This window comes from Ambystoma mexicanum, chromosome 9 (assembly GCF_040938575.1).
Source record: "Ambystoma mexicanum isolate Mex_15411 chromosome 9, UKY_AmexF1_1, whole genome shotgun sequence".
In the NCBI taxonomy this organism is placed as follows: domain Eukaryota; kingdom Metazoa; phylum Chordata; class Amphibia; order Caudata; family Ambystomatidae; genus Ambystoma; species Ambystoma mexicanum.
The window spans coordinates 1,480,808,220-1,480,827,870 of record NC_090931.1 but is presented as its reverse complement, the minus strand read 5'-3'; the positions used below and the strand labels follow the sequence as shown (position 1 = coordinate 1,480,827,870).

General features: G+C 47.5%; 1 protein-coding gene across 1 annotated transcript in view; it reads right to left on the bottom strand.

Moving 5' to 3' along the window:
- The window catches only part of LOC138489245 (peroxisomal N(1)-acetyl-spermine/spermidine oxidase-like), a 102,940-nt gene extending 84,025 nt beyond the window's left edge, over positions 1-18,915 (bottom strand). Inside the window, exons 1-2 of the mRNA XM_069616943.1 lie at positions 18,777-18,915; positions 17,339-18,556 (exon numbers count right to left, since the gene is read on the bottom strand). Of these exons, the coding sequence (XP_069473044.1) occupies positions 17,339-18,525 (1,187 nt within the window). The 5' untranslated portion in view covers positions 18,526-18,556; positions 18,777-18,915. The remainder of the gene's footprint in view (positions 1-17,338; positions 18,557-18,776) is intronic.
- Between the last annotated feature and the right edge of the window lie 736 nt (positions 18,916-19,651).

The following is a 19,651-nucleotide window of genomic DNA, read 5'->3' as shown; positions in this document are numbered from 1 at the left end:
CAGATAGAGTGTCCTTGTTTTGTTGAAACGCTTGTTGATGAGCTGCGGTCCACTCCCACTTCTGGTCTTTCTTTGTTAGCTCCCTGAGCGGGCTCGCAATGCTTGCGAGATCGGGGATGAAGCGTGCGCAGTAGGTTGCCATCCCCATGAAGCTTCCCACTTCGGAGGCTGATTGTGGTGCTTTGAAGTCCTTTATGTCTCGCACTTTCAACGGGTCGGGGGATACGCCTTCCGCGCTGAATATGTAGCCAAAGAAGCATAGTTCACTCCTGCTGAATTCGCACTTCTCTGCGTTGAGTGTCAGGCCTGCTTCTTCGAGCCTTTTCAGGACTGCCGCTAGACGCCGATGGTGCTCACTTTTGTTTGGGGCGTATGCAAGATGTCATCGCTGATGTTGGTGGTTCCTTCCAATCCCGTGATGACCTTGCGGATTTCATGTTGGAACACTTCTGCGGCAGAAGATATTCCAAAATTGAGCCGTTTGTACCTCATCAGGCCGAGGTGAGACGAAAAGGTGGTAATGTATCTTGACTCTTTGGATAGTCTTAGCTGGTGATAGCCTGATCTGAGGTCAAGTTTACTGAAGACTGTTGCTCCGGTGAGGTCTACGATGAGTTCGTCGATCGTGGGGGTTACATGGCGTTCCCTCCCAATCGCTACGTTGGGAAGCCTCATATCTATGCATATTCTTACTGCGTTCGGCTGTTTGGGTTTTTGTGCTACAACCATGGGTGAGACCCACGGAGTTGGTCCGGATGTTTTCTCAATGATCCCTCCTTCTTCGAGCTTGGCCAGTTCCTTTTCTACTGCGCCTCTCAGGTGGAATGGGATCCGTCTGTGTCGAACTGCTTTCGGTTCAATGGTGGGGTCTATATGAAGCTTAATGGTTCTCCCCTTGAGGCACCCGATGCCCTGGAATAGCTTTCTGTGTCGTCTTAGTAGGTTGCTGAGTTCGTCGTGTTGGAGGCTGAAAGCGAAATGTATTAGCTTCAGCTTCTCTGCCGTTTTACAGCTCAGTAGCGTCTCGCATCCGGCATCTACTACATATATGCGTGCACGGCAGTTGGTGTTCTCATGGGCAAAGTTTGACTTGAACGACCCTCGCACGGGGAGGGGTTTCTTACATCCGTAGGCATATAGCCTGACTTTCTTCTGTTGGAGGTTGGGTTTCGGGTGAAGTCTGTTGAATGCTGCCACTGGCATAACGTTCACAGTTGCGCCAGTGTCGATGACCACTTTTAGTGGTTCTCCATTGGAGAGGACGGTGCACGACGGTCTTTTCCTCTGTCGTGACCGATGTGGTTCTACTGCAGATATTAGGTGTATACGATGTACTTGTCTGCTTCCCTTTTTCCGTCTTCCTTTGTCTCTCCTTTCAGGGGACGTGCTGCTGTCGCTGTCGTCGCTGTCGCTCGAGTCTGGGGACCTTTGGGATTCGTCGATGGCTCTGGCTTTTCCTTTGTGTGCTTGTTGGTGGGAGGATTCTCTGGGCGCAAACTTTTTCCGGCGTTCTTGCGTCTGGCGCGGGGCAGAGTCTTTGTCAGGCGGGTTCAGGCAGACTGCGGCAAAGTGGTTGAGGCGATTGCATTTCCTGCACGTGGATCCCCATGCGGGACAAGAATCGCCTTTGTGCCACGGGCCTCCGCACCATTTACAGCTCTTTTCCCGCCCTTGTGATGGGTGGGGCCTCAAATCCTGCCTCGTGCGAATGTTCTGGCGTCTGGAGATAGCTGCTACGTCCTCTGCGGGTCCAGGGTTGTCTGATGGTAGTCTCTGGATTGCTGCTTCCATTACCGCTACCTGGTCCTCCGTCTGCTCGCGGAGGCGCGCCATTTCGAGGATGCGTGACAGGCGTATGTTTCTTTCCGATAGTATGGCCCTTCTCAGTTTTTCAGAGGATACTCCGTTGATGATCTGGAGACGGATGGCGAATTCTTCGTCCGGGAACTCACAGCCTACTGCCATTTCGCGAAGGCGAGCGTGAAATTTGTCTACTGTCTCTTTCTCCCGCTGCCTCGCCATGCAAAAGTGGAAACGTTCGTAGTCTGGGTTGAGATCGGGTTTGAACATGTTAGTGAGTGCAGATCTCGCTGCATCATAGTTGTCTGCGTTGCCGCGGTTCGGTGTGGCATTGAAGAGGCGCAGGGCCGCTGCTCCGATGTTGAGTAGGAGGAAAGTGCGCATCTTCTTCGGCATGGTAATGTCTCTGGCTTCGAGGTGCATCTCAAATTGTTGAAGCCAGATTTCCCACCTAATGGCAGCACCCGTGGTGAATGGGTCAATCAGCGGCATGAATGTTGTCTGTGTTGGGTCGGGGTGTTCATTGGAGAGGCTCCTCCTGGAGGATGAACTCATGCTGGTCCTCCCGGGGCTGGTGCTTGGGCTGGACATGTCAGTTTTCTGCGTGTTCTTCCTAGCGTTGGGGCGTAGGCCTTGGGTGGCGGTGCTAAGAGTGTCACTTTAATATCGCAGGGGCCAGTGCAGCCGGCATGTATACAGCTGCGCAGTACCTGCTTTGATCCGCCAGACTTCTCCAGGAGGTGCAGGAGGAGCGTTAAATGGCCTTATCCTTGCTCGGTGTGGGAGCCCCTGTCTTGAGCATTTGCGAGGCTTCAACCAACTAGTGCACAGTGTTATGTTCAGCCACGTGACGTCCGCAGCCTGTGGCTGTGTCAGAGGTGTTGCGCCGGTGCGGGTGTTGGTGCGCGGCTCCGCGTGAGGAGGAGGCGCGGGTCCGCGTCGGGTTCGTAATTAGCTTTGTCGCCAGTGTGATGTTTGCTCTACGGCCTGGCCTCGGCTGGTGAGCGCGGGCGGGCCTGTTCAGTGGCGCTGCGCGGGAACAGCCGCAGCGCAATAAAACACGACTCGTTGGTGCGGTGCTTAAACCCGGACTGGTGTTGTCACGCCAGTTCCGGTGATTCCTTTAATCCTTCCGTGTCACGTGACCCTCTGCGTAAGGGCACGTGACACCACACATATCAAGGATTTTCTGAAAATGGATGCAAACCAAAGAAAGAAGAGGTCGCTTAACCTCCTTCGGCTGAAAAGAGAGAATTATTTTTCAGCAAAATCGATAGAAGCTTATCATGATATTCCAGCGGAGCATAAACTGTTCAGTAGAACAGCAGTGATATTCACAGCTATATTCATGCCAGGAATTCAGACTACAGAGAACACCAAGTGGTTGCAGATAACCAGGTGGGAGCTGTTACAAACAATAAACACGACAATAAAAGGATTTCATTCGAATCGAGAAGAAATGAGGGCTATTAGACTCATGACCCTCCAGAACGGGTATGTGCTGGATTTCATTACAGCACTGGAAGGTAGCATGGGTGCCAATATCAGGCCTTCCTGTTGTACATACTCACCTGCCCAGATGCAATCAATAACTATGCTATCAACCCTGCATACAAACATGGAGAAAGAAGTTGATGAGGCTGAAGATGATGGCTGGTTCTCGTCCCTATTTTCGTGGGTTCAAACCTAGCTGACAAATGCCTTCAAGTTGCTTGGAGCAACACCAATGTTAGTATAAGAATATTCATAGGACAGTGTAAGAAGACGGCATAGAAAACTATTGGGAGGAAGATAATGATCAATGTGAGTTCTGAGACTGGCGAGTACATACAGACTGAAAGCACCACCCGTAAGCACCTGAAAGGAAGTCCCCTGGCACCTCAGGAACTAAGTTTTATTACCATAAGGATCATAAAAATAATGTAGGACATTGGGTATTCTGTCAACCAACTGGGGAGTGTTGCCTTATGACCTGGAGTGTGGATGAGCACATAAAGAATGCAGGTGACCTTAGGGGGTGACGAAGATATGGATTCTGGATTCCAAAGAAACAAAAGTGTGGAGAAAAGGGGAAGAAGATTGAAGAGGTAGGTGGTTGAGGACTCGACCAGAGGGGGGAATGTAGAGAGGCAGATGTACACGTCATCTCTAGTGTCCCCCCTCACCTCCATCATAATGGAAGAACAGCAAGAAAGCACTGCGCAAGACACCAGATATTATCCCAATACCACATCGAAGATGTGAGAGACAACATATTTGTCTTAGATTAAGTAAAAGAGAGAACATTTGCAAGTGCCAGGTATTGAACAATCAAAAAGGCAGAAAGCATATGCCAGATGGAGCAACCAAGTCTCCAGAGGCCAAGAGGAGTAATAGCACCCAGTATAATTGAATCAAATAACACTAAATCAAAGGTTGAAATTGACAAAATTGTGGTCTCCTCACACGTGGTGCAGGACTGGAAAACAAGGCATATTCATTAAGCTCTAACTGAAGATAGTGATGTACCTACACTCCTTTAAAGGTCCCAAGGAAGAGAACAGTCAGCAGGTCAACTACAGAGAAGAAGTCTTGGCTTAGGGGCTGACTTATGAGAGATGGTAGGCCAATTGGCCAAGTGGGCAGTGGTCTGACGTTGGTTCCTGCACCTGGGTTTCATTTTGCTCATGTTCTGCTAACGAGTCAAATGTCCAAGGTTGGGAGAGAATGCCAACCAATCATGATGGCCTATGTAGCAGTCTATTATACATTGTTGCAGAAGCCAATCCACTGCTGTTATTCTGCTATTAATCTGTATTATACATAGCTATTGGTAGTTCAAGGCGTGCCTACCAGATAAGGGGGAGCGGATTATGTTACTAACACCTAAATGAAGTATAGGTATATATGTTCTCTTAACCAATCCCTCTTTTCGATATGTTTTTACTGTTTGCCACATAGGATGACATCATAGCTGATGTATATCGAGGTATACAGCCTTTATGTAATTGAAATGTAGAGGATATTGAGTGAGCTGCAATCTGTTTGTTCACAAGGTTTCCCTGCTTTATTTGAGCTGATAATAAAGTAGTATTTTGCCATATTCTTTGAGTCTGTCCGATTATTTGGTAATTCTACCTGGCACTTGGGATGCCCTGCACACATGCTACCCCACGACCACTAATCTGCTCCCGACATCATGCTTGCGCTGCCCAGCACACAGACCTCCCTGCCACCACTGAAGACCGCAGCAAGCACACAGCCCATTCCCGTCAGTGCCGCCCGGCAGGGTGGGAGGAATGTGCCCCCTAGGTGGTGTTTTGGTTTTGAAGAGAGGGTCCCTGGAATGGCCCTCAAGACCCCTATGCGAAGGTCAACCCGCAGAATGAATAATGAAAGATGTAACTCGTTCAGTCAGCTGCTAGGTGCGCCAGCATATCAGAGTTATGACAAGAGATATTCTCTTAGACAGCCCTTCAAACCATATCCAATTGACGGCCTCAAGGAGACAGGTGACTCACCGATGGATCAATTTGGCTGATGAGAGAGTCCAGCCGTGATGACATCACTAGTGACAACACGACATCGCAGGGTTAGTCATGAAGCAAACGTGCACTCCTGCATGAAGATATGCAGACACACACGCATACATGAAGAACATGCTTGTACCTTCTGTAAATAGAGGGCATATACATTTACATACTGCCAAAAACTTTTATTTTCTTTAGCCAAATGCAGAAACTCAAGAAAGCCAAACATACGTGGATCAAGCTTGCAACCGCTTTATTGCAACTAACCATAATTAGTTAGAGGAATATATATAAGGAATCTATAGGGCTCTATTGGAACTAACCTCTAAGGAGATATTAGAACACATAGGGAAACCATAGAATGACTGTAGTGAATACAAATGAGACCACATGACTCAAATACCTGGAGGGAGAGATAGAGGCTCTGCAGCACGAAGCACAGAGACATTATTTGCAGCCAAGGACAAGGGCGGGTGGAAAATTCCTGATTCCCAAGGCAATGAGCCACCTGCGAGAATTCAGAACAAAATCCTCATAATTGCAGGTAGGAGAGCTTCGTTTTGCGGTCTTCACACACATGACCCACCAGAGCCAAACAATGGCTATTAACTTGTGGTGAGAAGAGAAGCAGTTACCAGCAAAGCAGAGAAGAAGATGGACACTTGCATTGCCCACAGAAACTTGCAACCTGCGGCACTCTCTCAAGCTAGTTGATCAGACAAGTAGCAACAATGGGGACACATAGACCTTCACATTATCTTGAAAAGGTACACCAAGCGCCGAGAACAGAACAGGGTCCCAGGCCTGGGAGGACCCATTTTAGACAATCCAGAGGCTCCGATCATGGGGTGGTGTAGAATGTTGCACAGGCCAATTCCAACCTCTTCATGTCGACTATGTTGACATGCTGCAAGTATGCAAGGGCTACTGCTACATGATAGTGGCTGTGTGCCCATTTTCCCGATGGATCGAAGCTGGTCCTTGTTTCCATCCTGATGGCCTTAGAGCGGCAAAATTCCTGGGTAGGGAGATTGTCCCAAGAAGGGGGTGTATCTGAGGTCCTGTGGTCTGATAGCGGCCATCACTATGCCAATAAAATATTGCAACATATCACAACCCTGTTAGGGATTCAAAACCAGTTCTACTGTGCATATCACCCGCAAGCAAAAGGGATGTGCGAGTGGCTCAACAGGCTTCTTAAGGAGATGATTGCAAAAATAAAAGCAACCGTGAACAAGAGTTGTCTCCATTGTTTGCCTTTAGCTTTGTTCGCATTGGGCAATAAACCAGGGTCCGACCACCACTTAATCAGCACATGCAACTTCCCCTGGCTCCTCCCACTAGGGCATTAATTGATGCAGAAAATGTGTGTAATGTATTGGGAAAGGAAATGTATGATTACTCAGCTGCCTTGATGGCTAGTGCATTTTTTATTTCTCGCCAACTGCAGGCATGACGGGAGAGGTCCAATAAGAACAAAGAAGATAACAGTGCTGAGATCAGTGAAAATTGTCTCAACCCACCCCAGCTCTACCCAAGAGACACTGTCTTACTCTGAAATTTCATCCGGACCTGGTACAAACCCCGATTTCTGGGTCGTCATACCATAGAGGAGGTGACTACTAGAGCCTTCAAAATACGTGGAAAGAATCTTGGAATTTCCTGGTATTTGTGAAACCCTGTTCAGTAGGGGCCTCTCCAAGCAGCGACGAGGAGGGGGCAACATCATGCAAGAAGAAGAACAAAATGCTCAGCAGGGGCAGTCACAACCCGACAAAGTTCAACCAATGGTCACGCGTTCTAGAGCAAGAGAGATAGGGAAAGGACGTCCCACACATCCAGAGTGAAGGCACACTGTTTTTTCTCTATTCATCGTGAAAGTGGCAACTGTTAATGTTTGTGTGCCATGATTCTCCAGGACCCTCATCCCACGAGCTACCAAGGTCAATTTGTCCATTTCATTAGAAGGTCTGAACGACAAAGAAGACCACCTCCCAGTTTATTCTTTCATGCCCTCCTGACCCACTAGGCCCACAACTATCAAGGAATTTGCAGAGGAAGTCCCTCAGTACTTGAAATCTTCTTCCACCCTGTAGTACGTATTGTGTGGGAACAATTGTTCTTTATCGCAATAGCACAATATTATACCCGCAGGCTTGAGCTGGTAGGTACTAACAACATAAACATACATTTCTAGCGAATTTCAGGCAGTTCATCATTCCATTTGGAACTATGTAAGAGTCTGAAGCGGAGTACGTTATGGGTACCATTATTAAAGGTGTGATAATAATTATTTAGTGTTCTCTTTCTCTCTCCATCTTTGCCCTAATTTTTTGGCAAATATTTGTTGTAGAAGGGCAAGCTCTGACCCCTACTAACGTGACCCCAGTTCCGGCAGTTATGGCTACAATGTCAGGACAGGCGATAAGCACTGCCAAAACAGTAAAGAGAAGTAGACACAGTGCTGATGTAGATGTAGAAGGGGTTGATTCTTATCTAACTGATACAGTCTTAGTATCTAATAACATGTGGTACAAACACATGTTGAAAGTAGGCAAACAAACCACTGTAGAGAGCTGCTACGTCTGCTCCCTCATCCCTTTTGCCATGAGTACCTCCAGAACATTTGTGGCATTTGAAATCTCAGCAGCAAGAGCACAGTGCCTCATGTACCTGTCAATGTGTACCACAAGAGCAAGATTCCAAGGGAAAATGGCAATCTTAAGGTGGATGTCTAAGACGACTTTCTCCTATGAAGACAGCTATATAAAGACCCTTGACATGATGAACGATTACTGGAAAAAGGACCAGGCTATAGAATGCATAACTGACAGTCCACAAAAGGGAGAAACAAGAGCAATAACATTAAAGGAGTTACCCTGTCCCAGGAGAGGACAAGCAGAGATCGGAGGAGAAACCAGGATGCTGGGAAAGACTCAGATGCTAGTGTATGGTCAAGTATACACAGTTGATGGATGGAAAGAAGGGGTGGTTGGGAGCAAGGCATATAGGCTCCTAACAGTTCCAGTTCATATAGTACAAGAAGAAAATGACAAATGCTTAAAAGAATGGGAAGCAAGTGCGAAGTTACTAACATGGGTAGACAATGAAGCGGGGCCCATGCCCATAGTACCACTGAAAGGAGCAGCATTATGTTTCCAGAACAACGGCCAGTGAAAGTTGGAGAAAACAAAGAATGCAAGTAAACAATAAAAGTTCCAGGCATGAAAGCTGGAACAGCAGTACTAATGGACCACTATTGGGCCTGCGGATCAAAGGCATGTGAGAATTTACCACCCAACTGGGGAGGAAGGTGCTGACCGGTGCACATCAACACACCAGCACTGGTAGTACCACAGAAGGACATGAAGGTGGTTGGGTTTCCTGAGATTGACTCTAACAGAAGGAAGAAGAGATCTGTAGAGCTAACAAGTGTGAAAAGAGGAAACTACATATTAACGAAAATGGAGGACTCTCTGGATGCGTTACCACCCGGGAATATACTGTTCAGCAGAATGGAAATATTTTTTGCATACATTGTTTCAGCAGTGCAAGCCAGCACAAACGCAAAATGGCTCCAGATCATGAGGTGTGAACTGATGCAGACAATAAACTCAACCGTCAAGGGGTTCAATGCAATCAAAGAAGAGCTCTGAGCAGTGAGGTTGATGGTACTCCAGAATAGGGTCTTCTTGCTGTACATTTGTACCAGCAAATGATAAGGACAATGGGACACTCACTGAAGAAGTTACCAGGTTATCAGAGATACATGCCAAAATGGAAGCAGAGACGCATGCTGCAGGAAAAGATGAAGGCTGGCTATCATACATCTTCTCATGGATACCAACATGGATGGCCAATGGACTGAAAGTATTAGTTGCAGCATTAGTACTAGTGTTACTGACCTTTTGCATCATCAGAGTATGCATCACACAATGCCGAAAAACAACCGAAAAGACTGTAGGGATGAAAGTGCTAGTAGATACGAGCTCTGAAGATGACAAAATAATAATAGATTGAAATGCCCTGAGAGCACAGATAACAGATTGGCCTCTGTTCCCAACTGTGGTAATGTTCGACGACCGCTATGACACCAGAGACTGTTGGGGAAAATTAGTTTGGTTCAACCCTGGAGGAGATTGCTGTTACGTGACAAGGAGTTTGGAAGACCATGTGAGATTCTATGGAGACCTAAGGGGAGTAAGAAAGATTTGGCTCCTGAAGTTGAAGGTGAAGGAGAAGTGGTCAACAAGTTGACCAGAGGGGGGACTGAAGAGAGGGTCCCAGGAATGGCCCTCATGTACCCTATGCGAATGTCAAACCGCAGAATGAAGAATGAAAGGTGTAACTTGTTGTTCGGTCAGCCGCCAGGTGCGCCAGTATATCAGCGATATGACAAAAGATATTCTCCTAGACAGCCCTTCAAACCATATCCGATTGACGGCCTCAAGGAGACAGGTGCCTCACCGATGGATCAAATTGACTACACATGAGACCACAGGCTCCAAATACATCGAGGGAGAAACGCAGGCTCTGCAGCACAAAGCACAGAGACAGTGTTTACAGCTAAGGACAAAGGCAGGTGGAAAACTCCTGATTCCAAGGCAGTGAGCCGCCTGCGAGAATTCCGAATAAAATCCTCATAATTGCAGGTAGGAGAGCTTTGTGACCGAGCAGAGCGAACAATGGCTATTCACTTGTGGTGAGAAGAGAAGCAGTTCCCAGTTAAGCAAAGAAGATGGATACTTGCGTTGCACATCGAAACTTTCAATCTGCTGGCACACTCACAGGCTAGGTGATCAGACCAGTGGCAACAATGGGGACACGTAGGCCTTCCTATTACCTTGAAAAAGTACACCAAGTGCTGAGATCAGAACAGCGTTCCAGGCCTAGGAGGATAGGTTTTAGCCAATCCAGACGCTCCGATCATGGGGTGGTGTAGAATGTTGCACAGACTAATGGTCTTCGTGTGACCCTACAACAAAGTAATAGATCGTTTTCTGGGGAATTCTCAGGTGAAGCCACCTGACATGTCAGACCAATGAGGACCCCCATGTATAGGGGTTCTATAGGTAGTAGCCCTGAGCTAACCAATTGGGATACCCCTTAGGTTTTTGGGGATGGGATTGATGTTTGTGACGTCATAAGGGTACAAAACCAGGTGACACAAACTCAGGAGCTGTGATTGCTGGAGATTTGTGATTTGCTGTATGATCCCTTTCTATTGGAGGATAAAGACAGTAAACTTTGCCCCATGACTGAGTCTTCCGTTATTGCCTGGGGAGGTTTTGATGGGCTTTAGTGAAGTAATCATGTAGCAGGCAGGAGTGGTTAGTTACCTTCTTTATCGTAGATACGGAAGTAATAAGCAGTAATACAAACAAAGGCCCCACAGCGATCCCTGCAGCTCTCAGTCCACCTTCACTGTCTACCACCAGTTCCTCCACTACACTCTACACTCCACCTTCCAGCTTCACCTCCTACATTCCAAACAGCATCCAGCTAGATAACATATAAGGATACAACCCTTAGATACTCTGCTGACTTGTGATATCATTGATACGAGCCCCCCAGTCCTCTGGCATGCTATTACAGGTTTCCTTACCCTTAGGAATAGGGCCCGTCAAACCTCCGGCCACCAGCAACCACGACCATCAATGAACACTCTGATGCGTAGCTATGAACAATACCGCTGGCCCTTCTGCTGGATCTCCTGGGACACGGATGGGACTTACTTCGGGGGACAGTGATAGTGCAAACAGCTGCCACCCCTACACAGCTTCCAGTCATCTGCAGGCCGAACTAAAGACCAGCTTGCCTCCAAAATGTAGTATCAGAGTTCTTCCACCAAGTAAGTACCAGGACAGTCCGTTGTAAGGTAAGTGCTTTATTCCAGTGTACGAGATATGACCTCAAGGGTAGCAGAACAGGACAGCACATCACTGGACATCCACCATCCCAGCCAGTTCCTTTCAAGTGCCAGCTCCTTCCAAGTGCCAAAAAGTGGTACCCTCAGCACCAGGCACACATTAAGATTAGCCTACGCACCGTGCACTTGATCTAAGCATCTTGTGCTGTATTGACGCAACCTTTCTATGATCAAATTTGGGATCTCACAAATATATGTTGCCATAACCCCTTGACCTATACTTGCCGCCCACGCATCGTTGAGCACCAGCTCATAAGCTCGTGTGACTGTGAGAGCCCTCTGGCGCCCCATGTTTGCCAATAGATTTCAGTATCCTGTAAGCTATACTGCAACCAACCTAGCCCTAACTAGGTGAACACTGCCTATAAATGTTTGCCCCCAATGTGTTACCTAGTATGCTAGCCTCATGCAAGTTTGTTTACTCTGTATGTGCATCTCGCCTATTGTATAGCCCTAGGCTCCTATGCATTTGCTCCATGCCAGATTGTTAGATTTACTCTGCCTTGCATGCAATTAGACAGTAGCCTTATACTCTATTGTTCCAATATGTGTGCTACATGTTCAGCTGCCAAATTATAGACCTGTGGTCCTATCTATGAACTTAACCTTGATAGCAGCCTACATTTATTTCTATACACGGTCCAACCGACAACCAGCTCCACGCACACGATATGTACTTCCCACCGCTCTACACGGTCCTACTAAGGACACTCCTCTATATAATCACCCTACAAGATCTCACTATGTCATATCTCCCTAAGCAGGTTGACATGATCACCAAACCTTGTACCATAGCACAGAGGAATCTCAAATTACGCGCGAGACTCCCAAGACTGTACGACCCTTTAACTAAAAAAGCGTCTAGCAATGCTACTACCGGTCCTTGCAAAACTAGCCACCCACAGCACCCTCTCCAACTGAACAGCAGACTCTTCCGAGAGCCCACTTCTACCCCGAAATGCAATCTCAAGGTACAGCCATCACTGCCCCAACCAGTACAGTCTGGGACAAAGGGTGCACTTATAAACGCCCGCTCTATGGTTGCCCACGCAACAGATATAGCAGACCTTTTACAAAACGAAAAGATAGATTTCCTAGCGATTACTGAATCCTGGCTCCACCCTGCAGCTGGTCCAGCAATTATGTTAGCCATCCCAGATGAGTACACCCTTCTAAGACTAGTACGTACCACCTCTCGAGGTGGAGGTCTCGCCATAATAGATAAATCCAACCTTACACTGAGACTCTCTTCACCTCATAACACAAACTCATGTGAATCCTTAACTGCCAAGTTAACCATTTCCAACACGCAGTCTGTATCTATCCACCTCATATACCGACCACGAGGCCCCCTAGGATCCTTTGAAGAAGACATAACAAACATCCTGTCTAACAACCTTAAAAACTCCTCTCAGAGCATCATACTAGGAGACTTTAACCTTGGCTTCAGCGACCCCTTAGACGCTAATGCCACTCAAATCAACAACGCCTTAGAGGAACTTGGTTTCACCCAAAAGATCTCATGTCCTACCCACACTAAAGGTAAAACCCTTGACTGGATTGCCGAGCACAACTGCCCAATCACGGTCACGTCCATAATGCCTCAGCCCTGGTCTGACCACCATCTGATTATGTTCTCACTAGAGGCCTCACCTCCTGTGCATATAGACGCTATAGCCCCAGTTGCCCCTACCAGGAATAAAAGAAACATTACTCCTGAAAACCTCATCCCCTTGATATTATCCACCCTCAACTCTATCTCAGATCATACAGATCCCTTCACTATGGTAGTTACGTACAACAAAGTGATGCTATCATCCATTGACGTCATAGCACCATTGAAAATGAGAAAGAGTAAACCTCGCAAACATGTGAATACCTGGTTTTCTCCACACCTAATAGTAATTAGACAAGAGAAACGCTGATATGAAGAAATATGGAGACTAGATCCTTCAGAGACTAATACGAATAACTTAAGTAAAAAAGCTTCCCTCTACAAAAAATAAATCATCCTTGCCAAACAAACCTCCTACAACCTCTGAATTTCCCAAGCTAAGTCCAATACCAAAGAGCTTGTCGCAATTCTGAAAGAGATAGAATCCCCTATCCAAACCCCAGACTCCTGCCTCAAGGACAAAAACGGGTGCACGGGCATTCAAAATGCTCTGGCCAACAAAATTATAACCCTGCAAACCAAGATCAATAACAAAAAAGACACTCTTCTCACCACCTCTAAATCTAGCAATTCCAATGCGACAGCGCCGCAATCTAGCTTGACTCTACCTTATGCAGCCATTCCCCACTTTAACTTTCACAAAGTATCCACCAAAGAGGTCGAAAAAGTCATCCTTACTCTCAAACCCTCGAACTGCCATGGCGACTTATGCCCAGCACAACTCATAAAAGACGCGGCTCGTGAACTCTCCCCTTTTATCACCAAACTTATAAATGCATCCTTCACCTCAGGCACTATGCCCAATAACTTGAAACAATCCTGGGTCCTCCCACTCCTCAAAAAACAAAACTTAGATCCCTCCATCCCCACTAACTACCGCCCCATCACCACAGTTCCATTCCTACTTAAAATCCTTGATAAAATAGCATACCTACAAATCCAACTACTTTGAATACAACCACCTCCTAGGAGTCCGACAGTCAGGTTTCAGACCCCAAAATGGAACCGAGACCGCTCTCATAGACCTTAAGGCACAAATAGATGAGCTGAGAGACGAGGGTAAGACGGCACTACTGCTGCTCCTTGATCTCTCACCTGCATTTGATTTGGTTGACCATGAGATCCTCTGCAATCACTTAGAGTCGGCAGCCCACATCTCCCAAGACGCAATTGACTGGATTCAGCCCTTTCTCAATAACCGAACAATGCGAGTCTTCTCCCCGTTAGCAGCTGCCGACCCAATGCCTATTACCTGTGGTGTGCCACAGGGCTCTTCTCTCCCACTTTGTACAACATCTTCACAAAGCCCCTTTTCGATGATCTTGATGGTCTGGTTATCACCTACATTACGCCGATGATACTCAGATCCTCATTCCGCTGATGGGGGAGTTTATGACAAGAATTTGGCCTTTGTAAATAGAGTGTACCTCATCATCCAGGCATGGATGGCTTCACACAGTCTATGCCTGAATGATGACAAAGCGGAACTCCTCATCCTAGGCACAAGAGCTAATCTCAACAAACTTGGCCAGAACTACTCCTCGTTTGAAATTGACAATAACATTATTGCCGTGGTTAAGGAGGTCAAAAACCTTGGCTTCTATCTAGACTCTACACTAACATTAAAAAAACAAGTAAACGCTATGGCTTCAGCTACCTCCTATACCTGCAAATTTATCAGAGCAGCCAAACCTTTCCTTTCCTCCAACAACCGCATTACCTTAGCCAGAGCCTTGATCTTGTCCAAGTTGGACTATTGCAATGCTCTCTACGTAGGTAGTAGTAAATACATCACGAACAAGATTAAAATCTTGCAAAATAATGCCCTAAGAGCTGCCCTAAGTCTTCCAAAGAAAGCCCACATTTCCGATACTAGAAGATCTGTCAACTGGCTCTCCATGAAAGATAAGATTCTCCTTAAATCTGTCTCTCTGACTCACAAATGTCTCCACCATTCTGCCCCTCAATACCTTATAACGAGATTCACTAGGCCAGTATCTTGTCGCCCCTCCAGAAAGGCTAACGCCAACCTCCTTCAAACGTACTACGACTGGGGGGAGTAGCTTTCCTGTCAAAGTAGCACAACAGTGGAATTCTCTACTGCCATCCCTAATGGAAGACTTTCCTTACTTACAATTTAGATCTAATCTTATTCACTGGATTAAGGAACATGACAACTAATGTACTGGTACCTTCACTGACCCTTGTTATAAATGTGTAAACTGCGTATATTATTCTTTATGTAAATATGACTTATTGTATATGTTCCTAATGTTTTTGATGTTGTCCAGCACTGTAACCATAGTTGGATTCCATCCACAATGCCACATGTAGCCTAAGCTATGCCATCCTCTTGTCGCTCTTGCGCCCTGCTACCCTTGGGTTAGGTGCGCATTACAAATAATAAAAACAAACCAACTGAACATCCAACCCATGCAATGCATTCCAATAGTTGCACCAAGCATTCAGACCAGCAGGAATACTACACACTTGCAAGACGTGGTAAACAAGTTTAGAGGAATTACAACAAGAAATACTGTAAAATGTGTAATGAAGCCCCAGGTTCCCTCTCCCTTCGCCCCACAGCCCCCTAAAAAGGAAATTAAAATACCAGGCTGAGAAAATGCTATATCCGTTCACTGTGACATCATAGCAGTTGATTATGACTTTCATAATCCTCTGCTATGACGTCAGAACAGGCAGATACAGCATTTGGAAACGGAAATAGTTGCTCACGCTTCCTAGGGAATAGCATATTACAAGCAGCATTTGTTTATTAAATACTGTATGTGGGAAATATCGCATGGAGGTATCACCTGCTGATCTCCTGGCTGAATCCGAAACTGCACTGGATTTCCTGGCCACCCTCTGATCTCGGGCCCAGGCCCCCCCACGTCACCCTTTGCCAGTTGCACACCTGCACTGCCCCCCTGGCATCCACTGCACTCAGGGACTGTTCTGTATCCCTACAGCCCCTACTAGTACTGATACCTGATGTCTGCACTTACCCTTGCACTTGCCACCAGCTGACTGCACTTCTATTATTCTATTTATTTTCTATATTTATTTCACTGTCATCCTATGTACTTGCTCTGCCCCTCCCCTTTCCCTCTGCACTTTTCCCCTTCCCCCCTCGCCTGCACTTGCGCAATCTCAATGTCACCTGGCCTAGTAGGATCGCTGTCTCTGTCTTCCCTCTGATTCCCTTCCATTGCTTGTTCCTGTTTCGAAACACTTGTGTTTCGGCGCGTTATAAATGCCATATCATATCATAGTGGGGTGGATGGTAAAAACAGGCTGACTGCGCAATACTCCCCATCCTTCCCATTACCGCCTAACTCATAATGTCCCCCATGTTTACCTATAGGCGGCACAGAGCGAAGCGGGGAGAGGTGTACAATCACCATTGAAATAAACCTTGGTTGATCTCATTTGGAAAGAAAATAATAACAAGCCGAGCTGTTTCTGGTATTATTTTGAATTTCACATTTTGAATGATCTACACTGATTAGTGTTTAATTTTCAGGAAATTGTATTTGTATCTTTTCCATTTTTGCTTGAGTCATTAGTTTGGGCTATTAGGTGGCTCTGGAAGCACTGCCTATGAGCTGAAACTATTGCCATGGCAAGAGAAGAGAGGCGAGAGATGGGATTTGAGGAGGGACAGAGCTGTGGGTGTTGTATGGCTTTTTACCCAACAACTCACCGCCCATTGTCATGCTAATCACTATAGCCATTCCTGCCCACATTTCTGCCTCCTCGTCCAAAAGACACACACACGAGATTTCTTTGAGCTAGTTCTGTGCTTTTAAGGGAATGCCAATGTTATTTCTAAGAAATCTTCTGAAAGTTAATGACTTAATGTATGCTGTAAACCATTTCCTACTGTAATAAAAAAATGTTTCACCAAGTCTGCCTTCAGCCACTTGATTCACAACTCGTGAGCAATGTGTGCATCTTTGTATCTGTTCCTTGCACTGAATTCCTGTAAAATAAATGTGTTTAAAAAAACAAGCACTGTGTAAGCCACGGTTTCAGGCTCCGGTATAAGCATTAGATGGGCATTTGCCAGACTCTGACAGAATATGCCCACATATGTATACAATTTGCAAGCTGTTGCCATCTTGTGGCCAAGTAGTACTAATATACCAGTGCCTGGAAAATGCCTACCCCATGTTGACACAAAATCCCAAACTGTGTATCATATGAACAGTGTGGGCAATGTACATGAGCAGTGTGCATAAGCAGTGTGCATGAAGTGTGTATGGGTGGGGCAATAAGCAGTGTGGATGGACTGTGTATCAAGTATGAGCAAAGGAAATAGCCGTGTGATTGGTCTCTGTTTGTGCAGTGTGTAAATCAGTTTGCTCAACAGTGTGCATGCTACCTGTTGCCCATTCGCTCATCCTGGTTCCTTGAGTTTACCTGATACAGGTGTCTCCCACCTCTGTCTCTGGCAGGGTCTCCATGTGCTCTGCCGCCAGCCCTGTTATCCACCCACATAGGACGCTTTGATGGCGCGCCAGGCGGTCGAAGCCTCCAATCTTCTTGAACCACTCCCTCTTCCAGCCTTCATTCTGCTTGTTCCCATCATAGACGTCCTTATTCTCGGGACCCCTCTCCCAGAGAAGCTGGATCCCCATGCAGTCTTCGGGCCAGAAGGGGTCTTCAAACTCGAGGAAGATCTTCGCCACTGTCCCAAAGCCGAGCCGAGCTATGGCCTCCAGCTTCCCTTGGGGTAAGTGTGGCTCAAACATGGTTTGGGCCCGTTCCTTGAGATAGCCTAGCGACACAGTGACAATGGCATGATCAGCGACAAACTCTTCCCCGTCATCGCAGAGGACCGTCACTGGGTGGTGGGGCGCTTCTTCAACCTTCTCAGAAGACCCTGTCCATTGGATGCACTTGACTGGCTTCTCTTGTCTGAGAGTGTTGGGTGGGAGGGCAGCCACAAGATGGTCTACAACGGCCTGGTACCCTTTTGATCCAAGGCAGTTGAAGAAGGGACCTTCCAAACGAGTGTACAGCCCAAGCTGACTTAGGGAAAACTCGTACATCGAATTGCAGGCTTCGTCGACGCATTCCATCCTCTTACACCACTCGAAGACCGAGTCCGCAGCCCCCAACTCGGACACGCCGGAAGTTAAAAACTCCTGGTCCAAGAAGTCTCCCAATGACCACGAGTCGTAGTCCGCTTCGGTGCCCTGCACCATGATTCTGGAAATCAGGGCCGCGAAGAACGTTGATACCTTCTCCACTTTCTCCTTTGGAAGGCGCTCCCCGTGTTCTGTGAAGAAGTAGTCCCCAGAGCTGACAGCCCCGGGCTGGCACGAGACCATGCGAAAGCCTTCCTCGGCCAGTAGGCCCTGACTTTTGGCCATTTGGTAGAGAGGGTTGTCCTTTTGCCCGTGGATCCAGGTGGCCCCCATCTCAATGATGTTTGGTCCAATGGGCTGTACTGTGTGAGTCCTTCCACCGGCGTGGTCCATTGCCTCCAGGATGAGTACATTTTTCAGCCCATTTTTCACCAGGGTGGTGGCTGCACCCAAGCCAGCAAAGCCAGCGCCAACGACGACGACGTGGGGCTCGCTGGAAATGAAATTGTAGGCCATCTGTAAGGTGAGTGGAGTACAGGGAAGGTCTCTGCAGGAAAGGGGGAAAAGGAATCATATTTAGGGTATGACGAGGCAGGAATGTATCAACCAGTCACTCGTGCTCACTCTATATGGACAAGTATAGTCAAGCAGACCCGCCCAACACAACCAAGACAACTTCCCCAAGTTCATGCAGAGTGGGGGGAGAAAAGTCTGGCCCCATCGTCTCTTCCCACGAGGCTGGGTCGCTTCCGGGGATCGTGCTTTACCTGACAGTTGTGACCCATCTCAGTGGCTCTCATATTGGGGGTCAGAGACGTCAGTTCGTCCCACGCACGACCAGGCGTCCAGCTGATGGGCCTAGCTCAGGCATCCAGGACCAACCTCCAAGACAAGTCCTCCGGCAGTGCCTTGGGGAGAGCCTGGTTGCTAAGAGACGGGGGTTGCTATGGAAGCTGCATGTTGCTAGGCCTTTGGAAGCAGTCGATTCTTCGCTCTCGAGGAAGGCCACTTTTCACAGGCCGCTGCTCCGAGGGAGGAGCACTGCCCTTTCGGGACAGCAGGCCTTCCCCAGAGGGAAGAGGGACACGCCGCTCCTCAAGGCACAGAACCACCCACGGGAAGAGCCCTTCTGAGGGCTCATCCCGCCTAAGAATCCTTTGAGACCCGCCGTTTTGAGAGTGGGCCCTCCTCTGTGGTCACACCACGGCTCCACGTTTTGCAGTATCCCAGGGAGTGCAGAGTGTGGTTCCTGACAAGGCCGCAGACGCCTCGACAAACAGCACCACACTCCATGTGTACAAGGAGGGCGTACATATGTAGGAGGGTGGCAATGGAAGGGGATGCAGTCTCCCACAACTCTGGGAGAGTGGACAGGTAGAAAAGGAGGAGCTGTGAAGTAAGGTTCTCTGGGGAAACCCACCTCGACCTGTGGATCGAGTGTGGGTGCAGTGTTTTACAAATGCCTGGCTAACCATTAAAATCCATGGAATTCCCATGGACAATAGCGGCACGTCTGTAGATACTTGTGGAAATGCATGAACAAGTCTGGCAGCTGCACACTTGCACGCTTCCTCGTCACATGGAGGTCCTTGGAAATCCGCGCCAAGCAGAAGCTATTCTTGGGATGATGCAATTAGGTAGG